The sequence below is a fragment of the Carassius carassius genome, chromosome 11, assembly GCF_963082965.1.
Source record: "Carassius carassius chromosome 11, fCarCar2.1, whole genome shotgun sequence".
In the NCBI taxonomy this organism is placed as follows: Eukaryota; Metazoa; Chordata; class Actinopteri; order Cypriniformes; family Cyprinidae; genus Carassius; species Carassius carassius.
Genome location: NC_081765.1, coordinates 5062126 through 5088810, shown reverse-complemented (window position 1 = coordinate 5088810; position 26685 = coordinate 5062126). Strand labels below are relative to the sequence as shown.

Sequence of the window (26685 nt, the reverse complement as noted above, 5' to 3'; positions counted from 1 at the left end):
ACCACTTGCACTTATGGGTAGCACTTATTTTAGGTCCTCTGTGTGGGAGTCACTTTGTGCTGGAAGGCATTTAGTAGGGATTTTTCATGCAAAGTAACTAGAATAATTTTAGGGAAAGTTCACCCTGGAGGATCCTAGGCTCATATTGTGCAGAATTGTGTTGCCAGTAATTCTTGTTTGCCGGTTCTTCCCTCCCTGGACTGAACTTATAACCTTTGTGTTAGCAGTCCAGATTCATGAGGCTGTCTTCTCCCCTCATTCAACACATGAAAGGTGTTTGCTGCTTGATTTGGCAGCTGAGTTTCAGATGAAAATACATTTCTTCAGAAGAGATACAAAAATAAAAATCAGTGGTAAACATTGTTTTTTGTAGCTATATGAAGAAATCAAATTAATGGAAATTAATGGATAAACATTCACTTTGAGCCCTCTATGATCTAATGTGAACTCTCAAAAAGCTAAAAACGTTCATATTCCTTAATTACAGTAGTTACTGTACTGTTCAAACGTTTGGGGTCAGTAAGTTTTTTATTTTTTTTAATTAAATTGATAAATAAACGTTTTGACCAATAAATTTATAAGTTTTGACCAATAAATTGATAAAATTGTACTGTAATAAAAATAAGCACAGTTCTTTTGAATTTTCTATTCATCAAAGAATCACAGTTTCCACAAAAATATTAAGCAGCACAGCTGTTTTCAACATCGATAATAATCATCAATGTCTCTTAAGCAGCAAATCAGAATATAAGAATGATTTCTGAAGATCATGTGACACTGAAGACTGGAGGAATGATGCTGAAAATACAGCTGCACATCACAGGAATTAATAGCGTATTAAAATAAATTAAAATATAAAACGGTTATTATAAATTGTAATAATTGTTTTTTTAAATAAATGCAAATAAATGCAGCCTTGGAAAGCACTTAGCACTGAACACATTTGAGAAGACAGTGTCATCTATCAACTGTAAGGCACAATAAATTTCAGTCTCTTAACTCATGAATTCATTGGTGAACAATGTGTGTGCTCCCTGTGGCTACTAACACAGTCAGAAACAGTGTAAGATCAGTAATGGACAGTGTAGTTTTGTGTGAGCGCTTGATGCAGCTTGGCTCTCGTGTGGTGTTTTCAGGAGGTTTGTTTGCAGCCGACCTCTCTTCCTCCATCCACTATAGTCCGTCCTGCCTCCCTCCAAGTCCCCAGTGTACTACTGGCCAGCAATGAGGCTGGTGTTGTTATTCAGCAAGCTCTCCCATCTCCAACATCTAGCTCTGTTATAACCCAGGTCCCATCCTCTAGTAGACCAATAGTGTAAGTAACTTCTAAACGTTACTTATTCTGCTTCTCTCTTAGTTTGCCATCATTTTCTCCTTTTACGCCTCATTCAGTGTTTCGTTTTGGTCACTCATTTACTTTATGGATTTATGATTTAGTTTCAGTTGTTTGTGATCCATGTGCCTTTACTTTTACATCATAGAATTGACAAGTGCTCAGCCATCAGACAGGTTTTGTTTGAGCTTTTTGTTGAACATTGTTGCAGTTGTTTTACTTTAATTTTATATCACATAAAGTCAACATGAACCCAAAGCGATTGTCACCATTTTCTTTTTTTAATACACATTTTTTGCACGATTCATCACAAAGGAAAACTTTTGCCTTTGTAATGTTTAATTAAAATGTAATAACTTTATCATGGCGTAACTTAATATTACTGTTGTTAATTTTAACCAGAAACCAAATAGCTATGTAGGTATTTTTTAGTTACTGTTGTAGGCAATAATGCTTTTTATTTAATATTGCCAACATTTTTTATGTAATTTATAGCAGTATAGTATAGCAATATTTAATGTTAATATAAAGTGTTAACGTTTATAATTAAAGGTAAAAATAAAATATAAGCATTGTGAATGTGATTGACCCTTATTCAGCGCTGATCTATTATATTTAATTATTTCCTGATGGATAAATTAATATTTGCCCTCATAAAAAAAATTACATTATGAAGGTAAAATTCTGTGCAATTGCTGTTTCATGTTGACTTTAAAGCATGATGCCGTATAGCTTGTTTTTGTAGCTTATTAATATTACAAGGCTTTGCATATACATTCTATACTATAATCATGTCTATTCCTATGTTTGGTATGAATTTTGTGTCTGTCTCCCCATCTCTCTGTCTGTCTTCAGTCCGGTGTCCGGCACGTTTCCGGTTCTGCTGCAGCTGCCTAATGGTCAGACGATGCCAGTCGCCATCCCAGCCACCATCGCCAGCTCCAGCGTGCACATACCCACTGCCATCCCTGTGAGTGTCCCACACGCACTCCTCTCTCTCTTCAGTGTGTAGAGAAAGCTCCTGGACAGTGATTTTACATTTTTAAATGCAGTAAGCGATTTCTGGAAAACACTGTTGATACTTGAAATCGCCAAAACAACCCCCCCCCGGCCAAAAAGATCACACCCCCTATATGTTTAAGGGTTTAGAGCAATCACTAAAAGAGGAACCAAAGTAAAAAAAAACAGCAACATTAAATGAAGAAGTAAAGCAACCTCTTTAAAGCCTCGCCAGCGCTGGAAGGCTTCTCCAATATTAACCCAGCTGTTGCCTGATCTTAAGTTATATTCCCCTGACCTTTTCCTCTTTTGTATTTTCTCTGCCATCTCTCTCTTTCTGTTATGGAAGCCGTTTCTGCTACTAAATAAATAAAACATGGTACTTTCTGTCTTTAGAACTCTCTATTCTGACTTTAGAACTCGCAATTCTGACTTTAGAACTCGCAATTCTGACATTAGAACTCGCAATTCTGTCTTTAGAACTCGCAATTCTGACATTAGAACTCGCAATTCTGTCTTTAGAACTCACAATTCTGACATTAGAACTCGCAATTCTGTCTTTAGAACTCACAATTCTGTCTTTAGAACTAATAATTCTGACATTAGAACTCGCAATTCTGTCTTTAGAACTCGCAATTCTGACATTAGAACTCACAATTCTGTCTTTAGAACTCAATTCTGTCTGTCTTTAGAACTCACAATTCTGTCTTCAGAACTCGCGATTCTGACATTAGAACTTGCAATTCTGACATTAGAACTCGCAATTCTGTCTTTAGAACTCACAATTCTGTCTTTAGAACTCACAATTTTGACATTAGAACTCGCAATTCTGTCTTAAGAACTCGCAATTCTGACATTAGAACTCACATTTCTGTCTTTAGAACTCACATTTCTGTCTTTAGAACTCACAATTCTGTCTTTAGAACTCACATTTCTGTCTTTAGAACTTGCAATTCTGACATTAGAACTCGCAATTCTGACTTTAGAACTTGCAATTCTGACATTAGAACTCGCAATTCTGTCTTTAGAACTCACAATTCTGACATTAGAACTCACAATTCTGACTTTAGAACTTGCAATTCTGTCTTTAGAACTCATAATTCTGTCTTTAGAACTCACAATTTTAACATTAGAACTCGCAATTCTGTCTTAAGAACTCGCAATTCTGACATTAGAACTTGCAATTCTGACATTAGAACTCACAATTCTGTCTTTAGAACTCGCAGTTCTGTCTTTAGAAATCGCAATTCTGACTTTAGAACTCGCAATTCTGTCTTTAGAATTCGCAGTTCTGACATTAGAACTCGCAATTCTGTCTTTAGAACTCACAATTCTGACATTAGAACTCGCAAATCTGTCTTTAGAACTCGCAATTCTGTCTTAAGAAATCACAATTCTGACATTAGAACTCGCAGTTCTGTCTTTAGAACTCGCAATTCTGTCTTTAGAACTCGCAATTCTGACATTAGAACTCACAATTCTGTCTTTCGAACTCGCAATTCTGTCTTTAGAACTCGCAATTCTGACATTAGAACTCACAATTCTGTCTTTAGGACTCACAATTCTATCGTTAGAACTCGCAATTCTGACTTTAGAACTCACAATTCTGTCTTTAGAACTCACAATTCTGACATTAGAACTCGCAATTCTGTCTTTAGAACTCACAATTCTGACATTAGAACTCGCAAATCTGTCTTTAATCTCGCAATTCTGTCTTAAGAACTCACAATTCTGACATTAGAACTCGCAGTTCTGTCTTTAGAACTCGCAATTCTGTCTTTAGAACTCGCAATTCTGACATTAGAACTCGCAATTCTGTCTTAAGAACTCACAATTCTGACATTAGAACTCGCAGTTCTGTCTTTAGAACTCGCAGTTCTGTCTTTAGAACTCGCAATTCTGACATTAGAACTCGCAATTCTGTCTTTAGAACTCGCAATTTTGACATTAGAACTCACAATTCTGTCTTTAGAACTCACAATTCCATCGTTAGAACTCGCAATTCCATCGTTAGAACTCGCAATTCTGACTTTAGAACTCACAATTCTGACATTAGAACTCGCAATTCTGTCTTTAGAACTCACAATTCTGTCTTTAGAACTCACAATTCTATCGTTAGAACTCGCAATTCTGACTTTAGAACTCACAATTCTGTCTTTAGAACTCACAATTCTGTCTTTAGAACTCGTAATTCTGACTTTAGAACTCACAATTCTGACTTTAGAACTCACAATTCTGACATTAGAACTCACAATTCTGACTTTAGAACTCGTAATTCTGACTTTAGAACTCACAATTCTGACATTAGAACTCACAATTCTGACTTTAGAACTCGTAATTCTGACTTTAGAACTCACAATTCTGTCTTTAGAACTCGCAATTCTGTCTTTAGAACTCACAATTCTGTCTTTAGAACTTGCAATTCTGTCTTTAGAACTCACAATTCTGACTTTAGAACTCACAATTCTGACTTTAGAACTCACAATTCTGACATTAGAACTCGCAAATCTGTCTTTAAAACTCACAATTCTGACTTTAGATCTCACAATTCTGACATTATTCTGACTTTAGAACTCACAGTTGCGTAAAAAAAGTCAGAATTGTAGAACTCGCAATTCTTTCTTTAGAACTCACAATTCTGTCTTTAGAACTCACAATTCTGTCTTTAGAACTAATAATTCTGACATTAGAACTCGCAATTCTGTCTTTAGAACTCGCAATTCTGACATTAGAACTCACAATTCTGTCTTTAGAACTCTCAATTCTGTCTTTAGAACTCAATTCTGTCTGTCTTTAGAACTCACAATTCTGTCTTCAGAACTCGCGATTCTGACATTAGAACTTGCAATTCTGACATTAGAACTCGCAATTCTGTCTTTAGAACTCACAATTCTGTCTTTAGAACTCACAATTTTGACATTAGAACTCGCAATTCTGTCTTAAGAACTCGCAATTCTGACATTAGAACTCACATTTCTGTCTTTAGAACTCACAATTCTGTCTTTAGATCTCACATTTCTGTCTTTAGAACTCACAATTCTGACATTAGAACTCGCAATTCTGTCTTAAGAACTCACAATTCTGACATTAGAACTCACAGTTCTGTCTTTAGAACTCGCAATTCTGTCTTTAGAACTCGCAATTCTGTCTTTAGAACTCGCAATTCTGACATTAGAACTCGCAATTCTGTCTTTAGAACTCGCAATTCTGTCTTTAGAACTCGCAATTCTGACATTAGAACTCACAATTCTGTCTTTAGGACTCACAATTCTATCGTTAGAACTCGCAATTCTGACTTTAGAACTCACAATTCTGTCTTTAGAACTCACAATTCTGACATTAGAACTCGCAATTCTGTCTTTAGAACTCACAATTCTGACATTAGAACTCGCAAATCTGTCTAATCTCGCAATTCTGTCTTAAGAACTCACAATTCTGACATTAGAACTCGCAATTCTGTCTTTAGAACTCGCAATTCTGTCTTTAGAACTCGCAATTCTGACATTAGAACTCGCAATTCTGTCTTAAGAACTCACAATTCTGACATTAGAACTCGCAGTTCTGTCTTTAGAACTCGCAGTTCTGTCTTTAGAACTCGCAATTCTGACATTAGAACTCGCAATTCTGTCTTTAGAACTCGCAATTCTGTCTTTAGAACTCGCAATTTTGACATTAGAACTCACAATTCTGTCTTTAGAACTCACAATTCCATCGTTAGAACTCGCAATTCTGACTTTAGAACTCACAATTCTGACTTTAGAACTCACAATTCTGACATTAGAACTCGCAATTCTGTCTTTAGAACTCACAATTCTGACATTAGAACTCGCAAATCTGTCTTTAAAACTCGCAGTTCTGTCTTTAGAACTCGCAGTTCTGTCTTTAGAACTCGCAGTTCTGTCTTTAGAACTCGCAATTCTGTCTTTAGAACTCGCAATTCTGACATTAGAACTCGCAATTCTGTCTTTAGAACTCGCAATTCTGACATTAGAACTCACAATTCTGTCTTTAGAACTCACAATTCTATCGTTAGAACTCGCAATTCTGACTTTAGAACTCACAATTCTGACTTTAGAACTCACAATTCTGTCTTTAGAACTCACAATTCTGTCTTTAGAACTCACAATTCTGACATTAGAACTCACAATTCTGACTTTAGAACTCGTAATTCTGACTTTAGAACTCACAATTCTGACTTTAGAACTCACAATTCTGACATTAGAACTCACAATTCTGACTTTAGAACTCGTAATTCTGACTTTAGAACTCACAATTCTGTCTTTAGAACTCGCAATTCTGTCTTTAGAACTCACAATTCTGTCTTTAGAACTCGCAATTCTGTCTCTAGAACTCACAATTCTGACTTTAGAACTCACAATTCTGACATTAGAACTCACAATTCTGACTTTAGAACTCGTAATTCTGACTTTAGAACTCGTAATTCTGACTTTAGAACTCACAATTCTGACTTTAGAACTCACAATTCTGACATTAGAACTCGCAAATCTGTCTTTAAAACTCACAATTCTGACTTTAGAACTCACAATTCTGACATTAGAACTCGCAAATCTGTCTTTAAAACTCACAATTCTGACTTTAGAACTCACAATTCTGACATTAGAACTCGCAAATCTGTCTTTAAAACTCACAATTCTGACATTAGAACTCACAATTCTGACTTTAGAACTCGTAATTCTGACTTTAGAACTCGTAATTCTGACTTTAGAACTCACAATTCTGACTTTAGAACTCACAATTCTGACATTAGAACTCGCAAATCTGTCTTTAAAACTCACAATTCTGACTTTAGAACTCACAATTCTGACATTATTCTGACTTTAGAACTCACAGTTGCGTAAAAAAAGTCAGAATTGTAATTCTGAGAAAAAAAGTCTGAATTGTGAGATAAAAAGTCGCAGTTACCTTGTTTTATTTTTTATTCAGTAGTGGAAACAGGCTTCCATATTCTATAGTCGTTTCTGTAGTGCCATTTCTCTTTACATAGTCTACATAGTTCTCATTACTATGTCTGTCTTGTGCACCGAGTTCTCTCTCCTCCCCATCATGAGTGTATTTGCCACTTACTGCTGATTGGCTACAAGTATGTTTTGGTGCTCGGTCTGATCCCCTTTTCAATAGTGTTTTTCAAAAATCGCTTGCTGCACCTTTGAATCTGTTATGACCAACAATGTGTTTATTTTACCATAACATGGTAAATATGATTATGATTATGATTTTGTTTTTTTACAAAAAGACTGATGTGCTATGTAGACATAGCCTAACATTCACAACTCGAACTCTTTCCCCTGTCAACAAAGACAGTTTGTGAAAACTCAGCAACAGATTTGGTTATTCAGAAATTTACAAGAAATCGGAGGCATAGCCTTGTGAGCTGCCCTTCAACATATGCCGCATAACGCTTTGGTATAGAGTTTGAGTCCCCACTTAAGGTTGTTTCCTGTTGCACTCTCTCCTCTCCCACAGTTTCTAGGTCTCTCCATATCTGTACTTTCAAAAAAAGTTCAGAAAAGAATTTGACATGGGTTTGACATGACATAAAAGTGTGTCAAGAAAAGGTGTGCTGTTAAGATCAGATCGCCATGATATTTCAGAAAGATCTGAAGAGCTGCAGGTGCTTCACAGCCAGAAACACCATAAAGCTTGACACATTGTATCGTTGAGACCTAAGTTTCAGTAAATGCTCTTTTTGGACTGTGCAGGACATTTTCTGAGAGTTTTGAAATTACAGTGTTTTCATAGTACCTTCAACTCTGTAATATCTTTGACTTTTACCATGGGATGATGTCTTTAATTCTACGGGTCAGAGAGATGGTGGAAAACCTGATAGCAGAAGAAGTTTCAGCGAAAAGAACTAGAATGCATTCTGGTATTGCCTTATTTGTAAGCACATAATGCTGCCTTAGCATTTCTCAACAGAGATATATTTGAAAGCAGCCTGATATTGGAAAAGTCCCTGGAATGCACCTGTGATGCCTTAAAATGCTGTATTTAGGCAGCTCACTAGGTTTTTGTTTCACATCCAGAATGCCTGTAGAGGGCATAAGGTTTTTATGTTGTTTTTTTTTGGACTAATTAGACATTTTAAGGTCATCTCCTTTGTGTTCTAATGCTGAAAAATTATGATGTAGTAGATGGGTTTGTCCTGACCGCTATTTGTCAGAGACTTGTGCTTACAGACTTGTGAGGACAGATGTGATCCACAGCCGTTTATATAGTACCTGCTAATAGCATCCATTTGGATGGTCCACACGCACACACACACACACACACACACACATCCAAAGTACAGTTAACACAGAAGCTTGATTAAAATAACAGAAAATGTTCAGCTTCAAAGTTTTCCTTTCTTTAAAAACCCTCCTCTTCAAATCAAGTGGTCACAGGAGACACATTCGAGACGCATGTTACTACATGTGTAAAAAGCAATCTGTCCCCTAACCAGATGTAAACGAGCTCCACAAATCCATCATGGAGAAACAAATCGTGCTGGGAAGTGATCTAAGTACTCTTAAACATGGCTCCAGTGCAGTAAGTGTGTTTAAGTGTGTGTTGGTGGATGAAGGACACTGCGCTGCTTTCATGATGTCAGCCTGTGAGGGATGCAGTAATGTATGCAGAGACACATTATCACTCACACACACTTGTGTCTGAGGCAATTCAGACCTTGTGTGTGTGTGTGTGCTTGAATATTCTTGTGGAAGACTGAACAGCATATGATTATGTCCTGGAGGCTTTCAGCTGGAGGAAAGGAGAGGGATGGGGAAAAAACAAAAAAAGAAATCTATTTCCTAATACATAGTGCAGTGTTTTCTATAAGACTGTGATTTTTATATATACCATGCTTTTTGGACCCCATGGTATTCTTAGAAGTACAATAACTTAGTGTGATCAAGCCTGATCATGTATTGATTTTTTTCATGCGTGTGTGCGTGCGTGTGTGTGTGTGTGCGTGTGTGTGTGTGTGTGTGCGTGTGTGTGTGTGTGTGTGTGTTTTCAGCTGGTCAGACCAGTCACCGTAGTGCCTAGTGTCCCTGGAATTCCCGGCCCCTCCTCTCCACAGCCTGTCCAATCAGAAGCCAAGATGGTAATTTCTGCACCTCTCATTTACATATGCATCCACATGCACCTCATTTGCAGGCGGGTTTCAGTGTAAGCAGATTTCCCTTCAGCCCGGAGGGACCCGACAACACTGACACAACATCGAGCTTTGTGTAGCTCCTGTGCAAGAGCACAAGAGGGCATCTGGCTGGAGCGTGTTTGTGTGCGTTAAAGTGTTTTACACAACCAGACCAGCACACACCGTTGAAGTAGTGGCTGCTGAGATTAACTTTGAAGTCTAGAGACCAGCTATTTGCACATTTAAAGAGAAATTTATTCATGGAGTACTGGCCAAAAGCTTGGAGAAATATTTATTTATTCGTGTTTTGTTTTTTTTGTTTGATTTTAAAAAGTATTTTTTGCTCACCAAGTCTGCATTTATTTGATAACAAATAAAGTCATAATAGGAATATTATTAAATATTCTTACAATTTACAGTTTTGTAATTATATAGATGTTAAACTGTCATTTATTCCTGTGTTGTAAAGCTGTATTTTCAGCATCATTCCTCCAGTCTTCAGTGTCACATGCAGAAATCATAATAATATACTGCTCAAGAAACACTTCTTCTTTGTTTCTGCTTAGATTTTTTTTGTGAAAAGCACTCGAAAGTTTGGGGTAAGTAAAATAATAATAATAATAATTATAAAAATTTGTTTAGCAAAGCCACATTAAATTGATCAAATGTGACAGTTAAGACATTTTTAGCGTTACAGAAGATTTGCATTTCAAATAAGTGCTGTTATTTTGAACTTTCTATTCATAAGAGAATCATACAACAATTGTATCTTGGTTTCCACAAAAAATATTCAGCAGCACACCATTGATTAAAATAAGAACCATTATTAATAATTGAGCATATCAGTGTGTAAGAATGATTATTAGAAGAGATTTCTTTCAAAACCATTAAAAATCGTATTTATTCAAACCTTTTAACCATTAGTGTATGTAAACATTCAGCATTTTTTTTTTTTTTTACTTTTTTAACTTTTATGCCAACTACATTCCTCAACAGTTTAACCCTGTGACTGACGTTATTGTAGGAAAAATTATCAAATGTTTTTTCCACCCTTTTTCCTTTAATATGGGAAATATGTATTTATTAGTAATAAGTCTAAACTAGTCAAGTTTAGACCAAGTTTAATATGAAAATTACCTGATTTTACTAATTCATTTACTAAGAAATTAGACTCATTTTTCTCAAGTTTCAAGCCCTGTTTTGTACCCTATTTGTCTAAATGCATATAAATATATGTACATGCTTTCTTATGCACATGACTAAACCTTCATAGCATGCACCACATCAGCATACGCACATAAAACATATTCATACACATACACCCTTATAACATATGCACCCACCCTCCAAATAACCTCCATCTACAGGAAGCACATGCACAAAACCTCAACTCATCAGAAAACATCTAATGAGCCCTCGTCAAGCAACCCCCCCCCCATCTCTCTCTCTCTCTCGCTCGCTCCCCTGCCACAGAGACACGGCACTTTACAAGGACTGATGATGCTGCAAAGACCACAATAATGATAATTAACTTGCTGAATTTAGAAGATTATGCTGTTAATTAGTTGCAAAATAAAGATAAGTAATAAAGGAGCAGATGGTTGAATAAAGCCCTGGAGATGGAGGGCTACTGCTCTGATGGGGCTCCGTTGGCAGATATGAAATATGAATCTGACTGGCCCCGCTCACATCGTTCACAGTCCCTCTGTTTCTCTCTCTCTCTCTTTCTCTTTCAGGCCCACGCTCAGCCTTTGCGTGACTTGTTCCGCGTGAATAATTTCTTTCTAGACATGTAGAAACGTGGAGTTCGGGAAGGGTGTTGCTCTATAAACTAATTTGCTAGATAGATTGGTCTGCCGAGGATGGTTGTTAAAATAATGTTCTTTTCTTGTTTTTTCATGAAAATGAATGTGTCCTCCGTCCCTGTGGCCATTGTTACACACCTCACCTGCTGTGGGGGCGTTTGTTAACGCTTACGCTCGACTGCTTTCGAGCCACATCATGGTCTCCTGCTAAGGGTCTAAAAAAAGAAAAAAAGTCAGCTTAGAAAAAAAATGATCTGTGGAGATATAAACTTCTCAGTGTCTGTCAGTCTGAAGACTGGATTTCTGTTTGTGTTTAACATTAACTGAAATAAAAGAGAATGTAAAAATGTTATTTTAGCTAGTTGAAATAATAATTAAAAAATAACCCCAAAAAAAACAACTAAAAATTATCAAAACAAAATACTAAAACTTGAACTAAAATTAAAATGAAAACAAAAAATATATTGAAAAAAAAATCAAAATATTAATAAAAACTATAATAGTATCTACTAAAATAACACTGCATAAAATGTATTAGAGGGTTAGATATTCATTTATCGATTTATTTACATTTTTGTTCAAACATTTACCGAAGTCGCTGTGTTTTTTTAAACTGGTTTTGTAAATATATTTTAGTTAAAATAATTGTAAAAAATAATTTTTTTATTTGTATTTTATTTAAAAAATAGTGTAAATATTTTTGCATAATATAAAATATAAAAGCTTCCACCCAAGCAACATTTATTTTTAACAAAAGTATTAAATTTATTATATATATATATATATATATATATATATATAAAATTTAATATAATTTTAATTTAATTTAATTTAAAAAAAGCTTTTACAGTTCTTTAAACGTTAGATAAACGTTAGAGCATAGCATAGAGATTATTCAGAGCAAGTGCTTAAATATCGATATAAATATTTATATTGAATGTCATAGAAATGCTGAAAAAATATTGAGAGATTTGTAAACTTGGTCAAACTCTCCTGTTGTCATTATCGGGGGGTTGCTCATCGTGAGAAGAAAAGCTCTTGGTGCTGGGATCTCTGTGCTACAGTACGCCAGAGAAAGGCAGATTTCCCTGACAAGAGAAAATCACAGGCGTCTCCAGGGAATAGTGAATTAGCTACGACAGCTCTTACTCCTGTGGAAAAGCTCTGAGGGAAGCATCTGTTTAAAGCTGTGATGAATATGTTGTTTTAATCCTTGCCTCTGGTTTTCCGCAGAAGTTAATTATTCTAATCTTCAGTTCTTGCCTCTCTCTAATGTAGTTTAGCCTCCTGATCCCAGAGAGAGAGAGAGATAGTACCGTGTTTTTCCACATTTCACTGCAGTTATTCTGGAACTATACACAAAAATGCTGAAGAGAGGGAGATTTTATGGTTAAACGCTATGTGAATAGGCAGATTTTTGACTGTCGGCATAAAGTCTGTTGCATATTGCAACATTGCAGCTTATTGTGGCCAGAACCGCCCACTTAATCAGGAAGGGGCCTCTGACTGACATTTTACATGGCCAACCACAGTTCAGTGTTTTGAATGTGACATTTACGGTGGGTGAATGTGAAATAGGACTCAAAGCAAGCAGATAAAACATTCCTATTCTTAAGGTGACAGTGTTTTGACCTGTCTCTCACCTGCAGAAGCTGAAGGCAGCCCTCAGTCAGCAGCTCCCTCAGGTAACCAACGGTGATGCAGGTGACATCCAGAGCAGCTCGGCCAGTGAGACTCCGCCCCTGGCCCCGCCTCCAGTCGAGGAGCCCCGCCCACAGTCACTACAGCAGCCGGCTACATCCACGACAGAAACGCCTGTATGTACAAGTGTGAACAGTGTTCTCCTGTAATAAATGTCTATTGCAAATAATCCCAGAAGTAGTTAGGTATTATATAACTAACGCCGAAAAACAGGGTAACAAGATATGTTAATTTTTATGTACATTACATATTTTTAACATTTTAAATCTAACGGAAGTTAATGTATTATGAGTCGGTATAAATTAACAATGAAGAATAGTTGGAAAGAGTTTTTGGTGTTTTTGAAATGTTTTTTTTTTTTTTTCCTTTGATCAAAAATTTAATATTGTCATTGGTTTTGAAACAATGAAAGACTGTTAAGCAGCTCACAAGGTTTGTCATAATGAAAAAAAAAACAGACACAAGTATAGATTCAAATAGATATTAAACAAGAAGAAAGGAAATGCAGAAGGTAATATATACAATGCTGTGATATACTAGTGCAATATCGTACTATAAGATATATACAATGGTTTGTTTCAGACAGAGTACTTTGTGCAAATATACAATGTAGTTCTGAAAACAAATGTGTGTGTGTGTGTATGTATGTATATATATATATATATATATATATATATATATATATATATATATATATATATATATATATATATATATATATATACAGTACAGACCAAAAGTTTGGACACACCTTCTCATTCAAAGAGTTTTTTTATTTTTATGACTATGAAAATTGTAGATTCACACTGAAGGCATCAAAACTATGAATTAACACATGTGGAATTATATATGGAATTATATACATAACAAAAAAGTGTGAAACAACTGAAAATATGTCATATTCTAGGTTCTTCAAAGTAGCCACCTTTTGCTTTGATTACTGCTTTGCACACTCTTGGCATTCTCTTGATGAGCTTCAAGAGGTAGTCACCTGAAATGGTCTTCCAACAGTCTTGAAGGAGTTCCCCGAGAGATGCTTTGCACTTGTTGGCCCTTTTGCCTTCTGTCTGCGGTCCAGCTCACCCCTAAACCATCTCGATTGGGTTCAGGTCCGGTGACTGTGTAGGCCAGGTCATCTGGCGCAGCACCCCATCACTCTCCTTCTTGGTCAAATAGCCCTTGATGCCTTCAGTGTGACTCTACAATTTTCATAGTCATGAAAATAAAGAAAACTCTTTGAATGAGAAGGTGTGTCCAAACTTTTGGTCTGTACTGTATATATATATTTACTGTACATGCATACATACATACATACAGCCAACAAATATAGCAGTAATTTGTATAAACATGTATAAAGACATTTATGTATGTAAAATTATTTAGTGCAAATATGCAGTGTGAGGTATTGCACTTGTAGTTCCTTAGAGACAGGTTTGATGTGCACTAGTCATGTGGGAGAGACAGGAGGAGGGTTTATGCATTCAACTGCCTGAGGGAAGAAGCTGTCTTTCAATCTGTTAGTCTTTTTTTTATTGTTCTGTATCTCTTCCCGGAGGGCAGAGGGGAGAACAGGTGATGTCCAGGGTGAGTGGTGTCCATTATAATACAGCAGGCTTTCTTTCTAAGATGGCCAGTGTGATTCTGTCAGATGCTGAACCTCCTCCTTTTAGGCAGTCTCATTATTGTCTTAGTATGATGGAAACTTGACGATGGTGTTGGTAGAATGGATGGGGGAGCAGTCGTGTGTGAAGAGCGAGTAGAGGAGCGGGCCGAGGACACACCCCTGTGGTGTGCCAGTGTTCAGGATGAGAGTGGATGAGGCGTGACCTCCCATTCTGAGATTCTGGGATGTGTTGCTTAGAAAGTCCAGTATAGTATAATATAGTAAAAAACAGTACATTTTGAAATACAGTGGGGGAAATATTTATTTGATTCCCTGCTGATTTTGTTATTTTGGACACTTACAAAGAAATGAAGGGTCTGTAATTTTTTATGGTAGGTTTATTTTAACGTATAAAGACAAAATACCAACCAAAAAAAAAAAAAAACCTTATATAAAGGTTAGAAATTCATTTGCATTTCAGTGAATTTCTAAAGAACCCAGATAGAGGCGGCCGAAATGAGCTTTCTCCGTAGGGTGGCTGGGCGCTCCCTTAGAGATAGGGTGAGAAGCTCTGTCACTCGGGAGGAGCCAGCTGAGGTGGCTCGGGCATCTATTTCGGATGCCTCCTGGACGCCTTCCCAGGGAGGTGTTCCAGGCATGTCCCACTGAGAGGAGGCCCCAGGGAAGACCTAGGACACGCTGGAGGGACTATGTCTATCGGCTGGCCTGGGAAGGCCTCAGGGTTCCCCCGGAAGAGCTGGAGGAAGTGGCTAGGGAGAGGGAAGTCTGGGCGTCTCTGCTTAGACTGTTTCCCCTGCGACCCGGCCCCGGATAAGCGGAAGATGATGGATGGATGGATGGATGGATGGATAGATGGATGAATGAAATGAGTATTTGATCCCCAAGCAAAACATGACTTAGTACTTGGTGCATAAACCCTTGTTAACCCAAGTACAGAGGTAAAACGTTTCTTGTAGTTGGTCACCAGGTTTGTACACATCTCAGGAGGGCTTTTGATCCACTCCTCTTTACAGATCCTCTCTAAATCATTAAGGTTTCTTGGCTGTCGTTTGTCAACTCAAAGTTTCAGCTCCCTCCACAGATTTTCTATAGGATTGAGGTTTGGACACTGGTTAGGCCCCTCAATGACCTTAATGTGCTTCTTCTTGAGCCACTTCTTTGTTGTCTTGGTGGTATGTTTTCAGGTCATTGTCAGGCTGGGCAGAGGAGGTTCTGTTTCAAGATTTGACAGTACATGGCCCTTCAATGCAGTCCTGTACCCTTAGCAAACAGCCCCAAAGCATAATGTTTCCAGCTCTGTGCTTGACTGTAGGGACAGTGTTCTTGGGGTCATAGTCAGAATTTCTCTCCCTCCAAACACGGCGAGTCGAGTTAATACCAAAGAGCTTGATTTTGGTTTCATCTGACCACAGCACTTTCTCCCAAGCCTTCTCTGAATCATTTAGATGTTCTTTAAACAGGTCTGTACATGTGTCTTCTTGAGCAGGGGGACCTTGCGGGCGCTGCAGGATTTCAGTCCATTGTGGTGTAGTGTGTTACCAATGGTTTGTTTGGTGACTGCAGTCCTAACTGCCTTAAGATCATAAACAAGCTCCTCCCGTGTACGTAGTTCTGGGTGGATCTCTCATCTTTCTCATGGTCTTTCTTACCCCACGAGACGAGATCTTGCACAGAGTTCCAGACCGAGGCCAAATGATGGTTGTTTTGTATTTCTTCCATTTCTGAATAATCGCACCAACGGTTGTCTCCTTCTCACCAAGCTTCTTGCTGATGGTCTTGTAGCTCATTCCAGCCTTGTGCAGATCCACAGTCTTGTTTCTGACATCCTTTGACAGATCGTAGGTCTTGTTCATGGTGGTGAGAGATGTTGAAATGGAAGATACAGATTGTGTGGACAGATCTCTTATTCACCTAACCAGCTGACATCAGTAGTAACTTCTTAAAGTGACAGGACTAATCTGTGATCCACATGTAGAACAGAACCAATCTGTAGGAGACAGGATTCTTGCTGGTTGGTACGGGATCAAATACCTATTTCACTCACTGGAATGCAAATCAGTTTCTAACCTTTATTTAATGTTTTTTTTTTCTTGTTTTTTTTTTTTTGGTTGATATTCGATCTCTATATGTTAAAATAAGCCTACCATAAAAATGACAGACACTTACTTTCTTTGTAAGTGGGCAAACTTACAAAATTAGAAGACCATCAAATACATATTTTCCCCACTGTATTATTACAGATGTATTTTGAAATTCTATTACGATTTAAAATAACACTTTATCGAAATCGAATGATCCTTCAGAAATCATTCTAAAATGCTGATTTGCATGAATTAAATTTGAAAACAATTGTGCTACTTAATATTTTTGTAAAAACCATGATACTAAGTTTTTAATGAATAGAAAATGCATTTGAAATAAAATTGTCTTTTAAATCGTAGCGTGCATTTATAAAAAAAACATTAAGTTAGACTAATAAATGCTTTCAAAAGCAATAGTTTTTCTTTGGGAGATCATGATAGGTAATGCAGGTTAACGAGTTCTACCTTATTGTGAAGTTTTACCAACAATTGCTTTGTCAGACATTTTAAAAATGTACAAATGTATTAATATTTTTAAAACATCTAATCAAACGAAACACACATTTTGTGTTCATGGAAATATTTATGGCTGGTAAGTTTTCTGTCTTCGTTGGCCATTGGTGGGTGCAGCCCTTGATGTAATACTAGTCAAAGGTCTTAATTGATTTGTGTTTGGTTGTGTGCCTGTGCAGATGTCTCCCGCCCCTCCAGCCCAGCACACCTCCAGCACCGGTGGGCGGCGGCGGAGAACCACCAGCGAGGACCCAGACGAGAAGAGACGGAAGTTTCTGGAAAGAAACCGAGCCGCTGCGTCTCGCTGCAGGCAAAAGAGGAAAGTCTGGGTGCAGAATCTGGAGAAAAAAGCAGACGACTTGAGCAGCATGAACGGACAGCTACAGGTGAACGGACAGCTCCACACACACACACACACACATATCAGACTGTCTTTTAGTGTATTTGAGAGCCAGACAAAGATGGTGATGAAGTCATTAATGTAAATTAAGAAGTGTGTTTGCGTGACAGCCGCTGCATGATTGTTGGAGTCTCCTGCATCGATATGGCCCTGTCAATAAAGACGTTTCCTCCAGATGTCATCGGCACACGAGCGTGTCGTCAGCTCTGTCTGAGCGTTTGTGAGCTGCCCTGGAACTCTCCCAGGGAAAGCCGTCTCTTTCTCAACCCACGTTTTTCAGCAGGCAATTAGGATCCGCCGCTGACAAGTTCGAAACAGTTCACCTAACCGTTGTCTCTGCTGATAACGGAGAGTGCGGCTCGGCGCCGGCACGTTCCAGACAATTTAATGAGATGTGCCACTGTTTATTTGCACGCTGTCTTTTTTATTTGTCCATTTAAACAAAGCGCTATGGTTTCGCGAAGGGGGTGGGGGAAGTGCGATTAATGTGTGGGTTATTTGAAGGAATAAACTAACATGAAACAGATGGAGAACTGAAGAAGGGTGTTGGGTGTATAAACGCAATGTTTTGCGAGCGTGACAGTATGTTTCTTCAGAGAAACGGTGTTTAATACGAGGGCATTTATCAGTGCTGATGGGCTGGTGTAATTGTCCCTCTCTGCCCCGTTGGCCCAGCTGATCAGAGCGTAGAGCTCTAATGATGCTCAATTACGTTAACATCATCCTTAACTGGCTTTTTAACGAAGTGTCAGGGTTTGCCGACCAGCGCACTCGAGCCAAACATCCCCCCTGTGCTGTCTTTATGGATGCAGCCGGTCTGTGAAAACATTAAACACTTTAATGGCCTGAACAGGCCTGATCTTACTGCTTCACCATCTCACTGAAAACAGCTCCAGGGACAGCTGAGATTCGTCTGATTTTAGACATTTTGTTTGATGATTTTGTTGGAAGGCACAAAGGGTGGACCATACATGAAGCCATATGTCAGTTTACATGCTCATAATAACATTACTGCATTCATATGAATTATACTAAAATACATGGTGGCAAAATTATATTTAACTTTCAGAGCATGTTGAATTGTTCTTCCTTTCTTTGTTTTTTCTGATATCTACACACAGACCCATATTTCAGCCTATTATAAGTTAATGAATCGCTTATCAAAGAATAAGCCAGTGTACAATTAAAAAGTCTTATCTATGTATACTAACATTCAAAAGATTTTTTAATGTTTATAAAATAATCTCTTACTCTTTGATCAGAAACACAGTTGAACCAGTAAAACTGTGAAATAGTATTACAATTTAAAATAACTATTTTATATTTTAATTTGTAATAAAATATAATTTATTTCTGTGATGAAATAAAAAATGGAATACCGTGATGCATTTTTTTGCAGTTGTTTTTTTTTTATTGATACATTTAAAGTTACAAATAACAGCTTTCATTAGAAATATGACATATGAAATATGATCAATTTAACATCCTCCCTGAATAAAATGATCAGTTTCTACTGAACAGTGGTGTGAATTTTGATATTCGTTCAGTCAGGGTTGTGGTCACCCTGTCAAGGTTAATTTTGTGATAACTTTTTGACTGCATGATCCTGCTTATAACACTACTTCTCACCTTTTTCACCTGAAAAAGTTATACGAGTTATTTTCCAGAACCTAATCATAATAACCTGTGGTCAAGCTGAGCTCCGAACATCATAAATGAATGGCTGAATATTGGAGTCTCGGCTGCATTTTGATGTGATGTGGAATAACGAAAGAAGAGAAGGAGGGAGGCACGACGATTTTATGGTCGTAATGGAAGATGGCAGTTTGTGGTGAACGCTGCCGTAGTGTTTTAACAGCTGCGTTTAAATCTGCAGACCGTACCAGCGCTGCCAAGATAAAACAGATGGATTGAAATAAACTGGCTCACGTTTAGACTGCTACATTAAATGCCATGGCCATGTTTCTGAGGAACACAGAAAGCTTTTAAACTTGCGGCGTTGTGCCCTTTTTCTGCACACGTTCAGCTCTCTGTAAATCTGTTGAAGTCACCTTTACTGACTGTTAAACAGCCTGTCTTTAGTGCATGCACAACTGCACAGCCCCATGGGAGTCCTAACGGCAGACGAGAGTAAATCTCAGCAGAATGGGCGACAGTGTTTCTCTGACGGAGGGGAGCGCTCTCTCTGTGTTTCTCTCTCTTGGGACTCTACCATTAAGCAGCTATAATTGTGTCCCAAAAAAGCTTAAATGAAGAAGAGCTAATGATTCTTTTCTGTTGATTCCTCATCTTCTTCTTCCTCTCTGTCCAGAATGAGGTGACTCTTCTGCGTAGCGAGGTGGCCCAGCTGAAGCAGCTCTTAGTGGCTCATAAAGACTGTCCCGTGACGCTCCTGCAGAAGAAATCAGGACTCCACCGTGAGTGACCTCAGCACACGCACACCGTCAGACGCATCTGTCTGCTTCCTCACCAGTGCTCTCGCTTTTAGATTTAGCACTCATGAATCACAACAGCCATTAAATGAGTTTTTTATTGTATTGATATTTTTTTAAGAAAACGTCATGATTCTGCATTCTTAAGATTTTTTAGTGTCATATTTGATACATCAAACTTTTATGGCTCATATAATGTGATATAGTAAAAATACAGAGCACCTACTGGAGGAGAAATAGCACATAATTTTTATTCAGAGGCCCAAACTGGGCAAAAATGTGCAGTTTAGTTCAGATGTTATTGTTTATACGACCAAGAAGTAAGATGACATTCTGATAGCTTGTAATATAAATAATTGAGATCTTTGTAATAGTACAGCAGAGTATTTGCATAAGATGCATATAAATATCAGTTGTTACTCTATTTCTCCTAATAATAAAGCATTTTAGTAAGTTGATTATTAAAAGCCTTATTTAATGATCAAAGGTCTGTAGTTAAGTGTTCATCTTGAAATATTATTAACTATAAAAATGTTTAACAAGTTTACTTTCTAAAAATCAGTAAAGAGCAGTAAATATGCAGCACATTTCTGGATTTGATTTTGAGTATTTGCAGCACACGTGTTGTCAAACTGATTTGTTCTTAATTTGCTGGTGCTTTTTCTATTTGCATGAGTTTTCTTAAGTTGCAGTGCGATGAGCTCTCTAGGCCACCGTACTATTCCCAAACAAATTTGATTCAGCTCATTAGTGGAGACCCCCAAGACCAGACATGGATGGCTAGGATAAAGGAGACATACACAATGTGTACTGTTGTTGTGTCTCCTAAAACAGGGTTAAGAAACACTGTCCCAGCTGGTTATTTACTGGCTAATGATTTGGGTTTTTGATGAAATGGGAACTAGCCCTGCGTGTGAAATAACACAGATTCATCTCGTCTTATTATTACCACAGAACGCTGAAGACTCATATATTTGCACAACAGCCATGTTCGCTAACAAAATGATCCCCGCTGTATGTGGCCCTGTCCTCTTTAAGATGAGTGATAAAGAGGCATTCAGAAACCTTCGACCATTACGCTTTAATGACACCTTGTGAGACGTGCAGATCTGCGGCTCGTCTGCCATATGCAGCTACTTCATATCAATTAGCTGTTGTCACAGGGACGGAGAAGCGGTTGTGGGAGCGAATGCATGTGCGTATCTGCCAGAAGCATTTCCATGACACTGAACCTTAACAGCTGCCCACGCTCTCTGCTGGTGTGTAAGCACTTTTGGAGCATAACTTTCAACGTTTGGAGATCACACCGTGTCTGATATGTAGCTGGCTCTGTCTGTGCTGCGTTTGGCTCAGAAACCCAACGCTGACTTGTATTGACAATGATTGCTTTCAAAATGAGTGTATTATAGCTGATAGCCTGACAGAAGCACTGTTTGGCGACTGGGATGCGCCGCTGCAGACGTGCAGTTCATTATGCGCCGGCATTGTTAAGCAGCTTGACTGACAGGTCTCATGCATATTATGAGCGGGATGCTCGTCGGTGAGATTGGGTTGTCAGGGAGCGGTTCATTTGGTGGGTCTTGTTGAGGTAGAGGAGGGTACTGAGATGATCGAAACCATTCCTCAATCCTGTTTATGCTGCCAATGTCACCCAGCACCGTGAGGGGTCATATATTAGTCACCTGTGCAAATGAGACTCGCAGGAGAGCGTCGTTCCATCTTTGCCGGATTTGTAAACAACGCCAGTTTGTGCCACATTCATCGCAGGACGGAGAAGCCTCAGATGGTCATCACCTGTCAAAGAGCGGTCCTAATGCGGTGAAAAAGTGCATACGTCTGTGCGGGTTTAATTCGGTCACCTGAGCGCTCCCTTCTCGTATGCTTCATTACAGTCTGTTAGGCCTGAAATATATGAAAATCACATTGTACCTGGTTGGGATAGGTGTAAAATATGGTCGACGTGGGTCTGCTTGGCAAAGCAGTTTCATTTGTGATTGCATAGTTAAGTAAAGTATGTTTCTGGGCTTAATCTCTCTCGCCCTGGTAGCAGGTGGGTGGAAATTACCCAGGCTGCCCTGCAAACAGAGCAGGCCGTGCCTCCATTTGGCATTGCACGAGCCCCATCTGCTCGCAGCAGAGATGATCCTGGAGAAGGTGCACGGAGAGCGGTCTCCAGAGCATGCGATCCTGTGTATGATAATATATCACCCCCTTTCCTGCTTAATATCATTAGGAGTAATTACAGATGCCTGAGCCGAAGAGAAGAGAAAACCTAGAACTGTTTTCTGAGCTCGACCTTACATGCATGGAGCAGCGATGGTATTTGTAACCCTGTGTGTAGCAAGTGACCAGATCGGAGCCCAGTCAACTCAAGACACCGGATCAGAAGCGCGCACACAATCAGATACCCTCGCATTAATTACCAAGTGCCATTTCAGCGGTACTTGCTTCATTAGCTATATTAATTATCATGGTAGTCTGCATTTCTGTGCAAGAGCAAGCCTTTTTTCATTCACTTCCTCATCAGGAGCCAATTAATTCAATGCAACTGCAGAACAGCTGGTGGCATTTGGACCGCGCATCTCTGCCGCTCTCCTGTGTGTGTATCATTAAAATCAGGTGCAGTAATTATCTGTCGCTGCAGTAGTTGGCAGAAAAGAGAGGGGATCATAGGGAGGGGTGCGAGAGTCTGGCCGCACGCTACAGCCTCTAATATACCCCGATGATGTTGGTTTAAAATGACATTGCAACTTTAATTAAAGGTTACAAAGCAAGCAAAGGGATTAATAAAAGACAACGCATTGGACTGGGAAAGTCTTTAATCGCAATCATGCCAGCAACCCATCCGCTGCGAGATAACTTTAGATGTTTGCAGGGTCAGAATGAAGCTCTCTCCCTCACACCGTCATCGCTCGTTAGCTTCGGCCGTTAGTGCCTGACGGTAGATGTCAACACTGCAGCTCTAGAGTCATCAGTCACGTGGTGATTACGGCTCAGGTGCGGCTGAAACAAAGATGCCGCCATACTTTCAGTGAAGATCTTACGTTAAAGATCAGTACAAGTGCTACAGATACTAGACGACAAATTTCCTCATCACTAATTCACAATAAAAATATAATTGCAATAACTAAAACACTTAGTTTTAAAATGCTTGTTTCGTTTACTGTGTTGAGACATGCTGTAGAAGCATTTGGTCTCGTACTCTATTGCTTGCTTAGCCCTTTGTTGTCAGTGTTGGGGAAAGTTAATTTTATAAGTAACACATTACAATATTGCGCTACTACCTAAAAAAGTAACTAATTATGTTACTTAGTTACTATTCATGGAAAGTAATGCATTACGTTACTTCAACATAACTTTTTATAAATGAGCCAGGCTTGATTGTTTTGAGTATATGAAGTTCTATTTATAGCAAATGTAAAAACCCTTTCACACCAAAAAGTGTACTGAATAAACCTTGGGCTGAAGGAAAAGTGAATTCACGTCTGTACACAAGAGAAGAAGACAATGTTCAGCAATAAAAAAAAAAAACACTGAAGCACAATTGTTAGTTTATCTAAAGTATTCTTTGCTTATTAGTATAGTTGAACTGGATCATCAAAGAGCAGAACCAAAGATATTTGTGTTTTAACATATTTAATTATTGCAGGTTTGCGTCATATTGATGAATTAATGCACATTCACATTTAGTCTAGAACTACATCATGTTCACACAAGCACACACAATGCCTCTGTACTCCGATTTCTCCCAATATGAGGACAGGAGACTTGTCATTAATAAATGGGAAAACACAGTAACTGGTGTTACTTTATTTTGAAAAAGTAACTCAGATATTTTCTTGTAAATATAAAGTAATGCATTACTTTACTAATTACTTGAAAAAAGTGATCTGATTACGTAACTCGCATTACTTGTAATGTGTTACCCCCAACACCGTTTGTTGTGATAAACAGTAAAGTGTTGAAGCGCTAGCAAAAGACAGTGTAAAGAAATACTCTTTGAGAGAAGCAGTCAATCAGCGGAAGTTCAAGGATTTAGGTTTTAGGTCAGGATTGGCAGGTTTTCACAAGAAAACCTACACAATCACTACTCAAAACTAGCTCAGTCGTGTTTCGAGGGGGTCCCCACTTAAAATCACGTTCCAGGGGGTAAAATACTCATTTTTTGTTGGGGTCATCCTGCTAAAGTTTGTATTACAGGGGATGAATTCAATACAATTCAAGTTTATTTGTATATTCCTTTTCACAATACAAATCGTTGCAAAGCAACTTTACAGAAAATTACGTTTCTACAATATTATCAGTGGTGACTGTCAGTTAATGTACATATGGCAGAAATTTGCGGATAAAATAAAATAAAAATGTAATCAAACAGATAAACACTATTAACAGCAATTATTAGATGATGAATATCATATTATTGGAGTCGCTTCTACAATGTTAAAGTAGCCCAATTCTGCTTGGCAACACTGTTTACGATGTTAAGATGTGCTGAAAGTTGCATTTTATTAAATTTTATATTTTTAAAATATAATTATTTTATTTTTTTTATCAAATAAATACAGCCTCAGCGAGCATAAGAGACTAAATAAATATTCATTTATTTAATTTTTAATTTTTACTTTTAATAACTTTTTAATAGTTTTTTTTTTTCTCTTTTCTTTATGACTTCTGGTTTATTCATCATACTGGAAGATCAAGTCCAGCACCCATTGCACTGCTCTGATCGAGTACTGAACATTTGGACATTATATATTTGATCTGGGTATTCCACGAACACAGAACATTTATTTACGCTGCACTGTATACATACAGTCTACATAAGTTATTGCTATTTTAAACACATCCATGATTGTGTAATTTATTTATTTATTTATTTTTTTTTTTGTCACAGATTTAACCAACAGTACTTAAGACATCTATTAAAACAAAAGAATGCATCTGTGTGTTTCAGAGCTGGAGAAGGAGGACAGCGGTGGGGAGATGTCTGTTCCCAGCAGCCCCCAGAACGAGGCCATCCAGCACAGCTCCATCAGCACATCCAACGGCGTCAGCTCCTCCACAGCAGCCCTCGGCTCCGGCCCCGCTCTGGGCCCCGCCGCAGACCCCAGCACAGAAGAGGAAGACGACTCGCACATGGGCGGGGCTTCTTCCTCTCACACCCAGTCTTCAGGAAGCTGATCCAGCCTCTGATTGGTCGCTTTGATTCCTGACAGACATGTTGAAATGAGAGGGATGCGAGATGTTCCCAGGAACACTCCGGTCTCGTCTCCCCTCTGTTTTCATTTGAGCTGTTTTCAATCCAGCGCGTTTTTACAAAGAGTGAGTACAGCAGTCGGAGAAGGCACTTGGGAGGTTATGCAGGAAAGTGTACTGATTGTTTTATGGTTTTTGTATTTGTGGTGTATTTATTGAGTTGAGGAAGGATCGAGACGATGCGTCCAAATGTATCCGGATGAGAGGAAACAGACTTATCAGAGGCTTGAAGATGAAGGAATTGGCCACTTTATAATTTATTTGCCTTTTATATTTTGCACATGAAGGGAGTGAAAGGTTTTTGTTTGTTTGTGTGTGTGTTTGTGCGATCATTGTTTGACACAAGCAGCTCCAGCTGATTTTTGGAGTAGCGTTAAAACAAATCTGATCTGAGATAGTGAGGTGGTGTTGTGTGAATGTTTCATATGGTTCCTGGCATGTTTAAGGAAGGTTGCTTTTCTGACATGAATGATTGTTGATTGGGAAGTGATTGTATTCACCATGCTATTTATTTGTTGCAGGTTATTGAAATCTTACACGTTAATTACAGTGAAGTTTTAGGTGAAATAGACTTGCCCTGGACTTATTTTGAATGCTTATTTTCTAAGTGTTTTTCCCACTTACTTGCAAAGTGGCTGACTTTGTATTTGTGCTCTTAGAAACAATGAGAAAAGTTCATTAGTTGATTCGCTTCGGTTGTCTTTCTGATTACAGTGTAATTAAGGAAGCATTGTAAATGCCATTATGATGAAATCATTGTATGTGATCTCTACTGGTACTATGTTTGTCTTAGGATCATGACGACGACAAAAAAAAACCTTTTTAAATAAGGCTTTCTCTGGCCAACCTGTGAAACCGTCTTCAGCAATTCTGTCTTTAGCATAAAACTCCACAAAACTGAAAAGGAACTGGAGCTGCTCTTTCAAAGCAAACAATGACGGATATAAAACTTAAGTTCTACTATGAAGTTACGCTTAGTGATGATTACTGAGTAAGAAAAATAGATGAAGTCTTTCGTTATCATCCTCTTCTCTCTTTAAGATCTATTGGCTTACTACTGTGTAGTTCTACAAGACTTTGCTGCATTTCGTTCTGCTCTTAAATCAACTTGATTTTGGTTTCAAAGGTGAATTTGTCTGATTCTGTGCTTTACCTGCATGACTGAATTCTCTAAGAGAAGTGTTTCAACCGTGTCTCTGTTTGCAGTTGTACATCTCAACACTCTTAGATCTTCAGCCTGGAAATGGCAGCTTTACAACGAGGGTTTTGTTCTTAATTAACCCAGGTCCACTTTGGAAAAAGGGTGTGATAATTATTGTGTTGGCGGTCAACTTGTAGCTTGTGAAGGTTATGTATAAATTAAATTAAAGTTGTAATAAATCTTTTAATAGCTATTTAAAGCA

General features: G+C 38.1%; 1 protein-coding gene across 1 annotated transcript in view; it reads left to right on the top strand.

Moving 5' to 3' along the window:
• Positions 1 to 26685, top strand: part of LOC132152657 (cyclic AMP-dependent transcription factor ATF-2-like) — a 30730-nt gene extending 4045 nt beyond the window's left edge. The window contains exons 6-12 of the mRNA XM_059561440.1: positions 1137 to 1315; positions 2189 to 2303; positions 9351 to 9437; positions 12925 to 13092; positions 17374 to 17580; positions 19906 to 20011; positions 24981 to 26685. Coding sequence (XP_059417423.1) covers positions 1137 to 1315; positions 2189 to 2303; positions 9351 to 9437; positions 12925 to 13092; positions 17374 to 17580; positions 19906 to 20011; positions 24981 to 25207 — 1089 coding nt within the window. The 3' untranslated portion in view covers positions 25208 to 26685. The remainder of the gene's footprint in view (positions 1 to 1136; positions 1316 to 2188; positions 2304 to 9350; positions 9438 to 12924; positions 13093 to 17373; positions 17581 to 19905; positions 20012 to 24980) is intronic.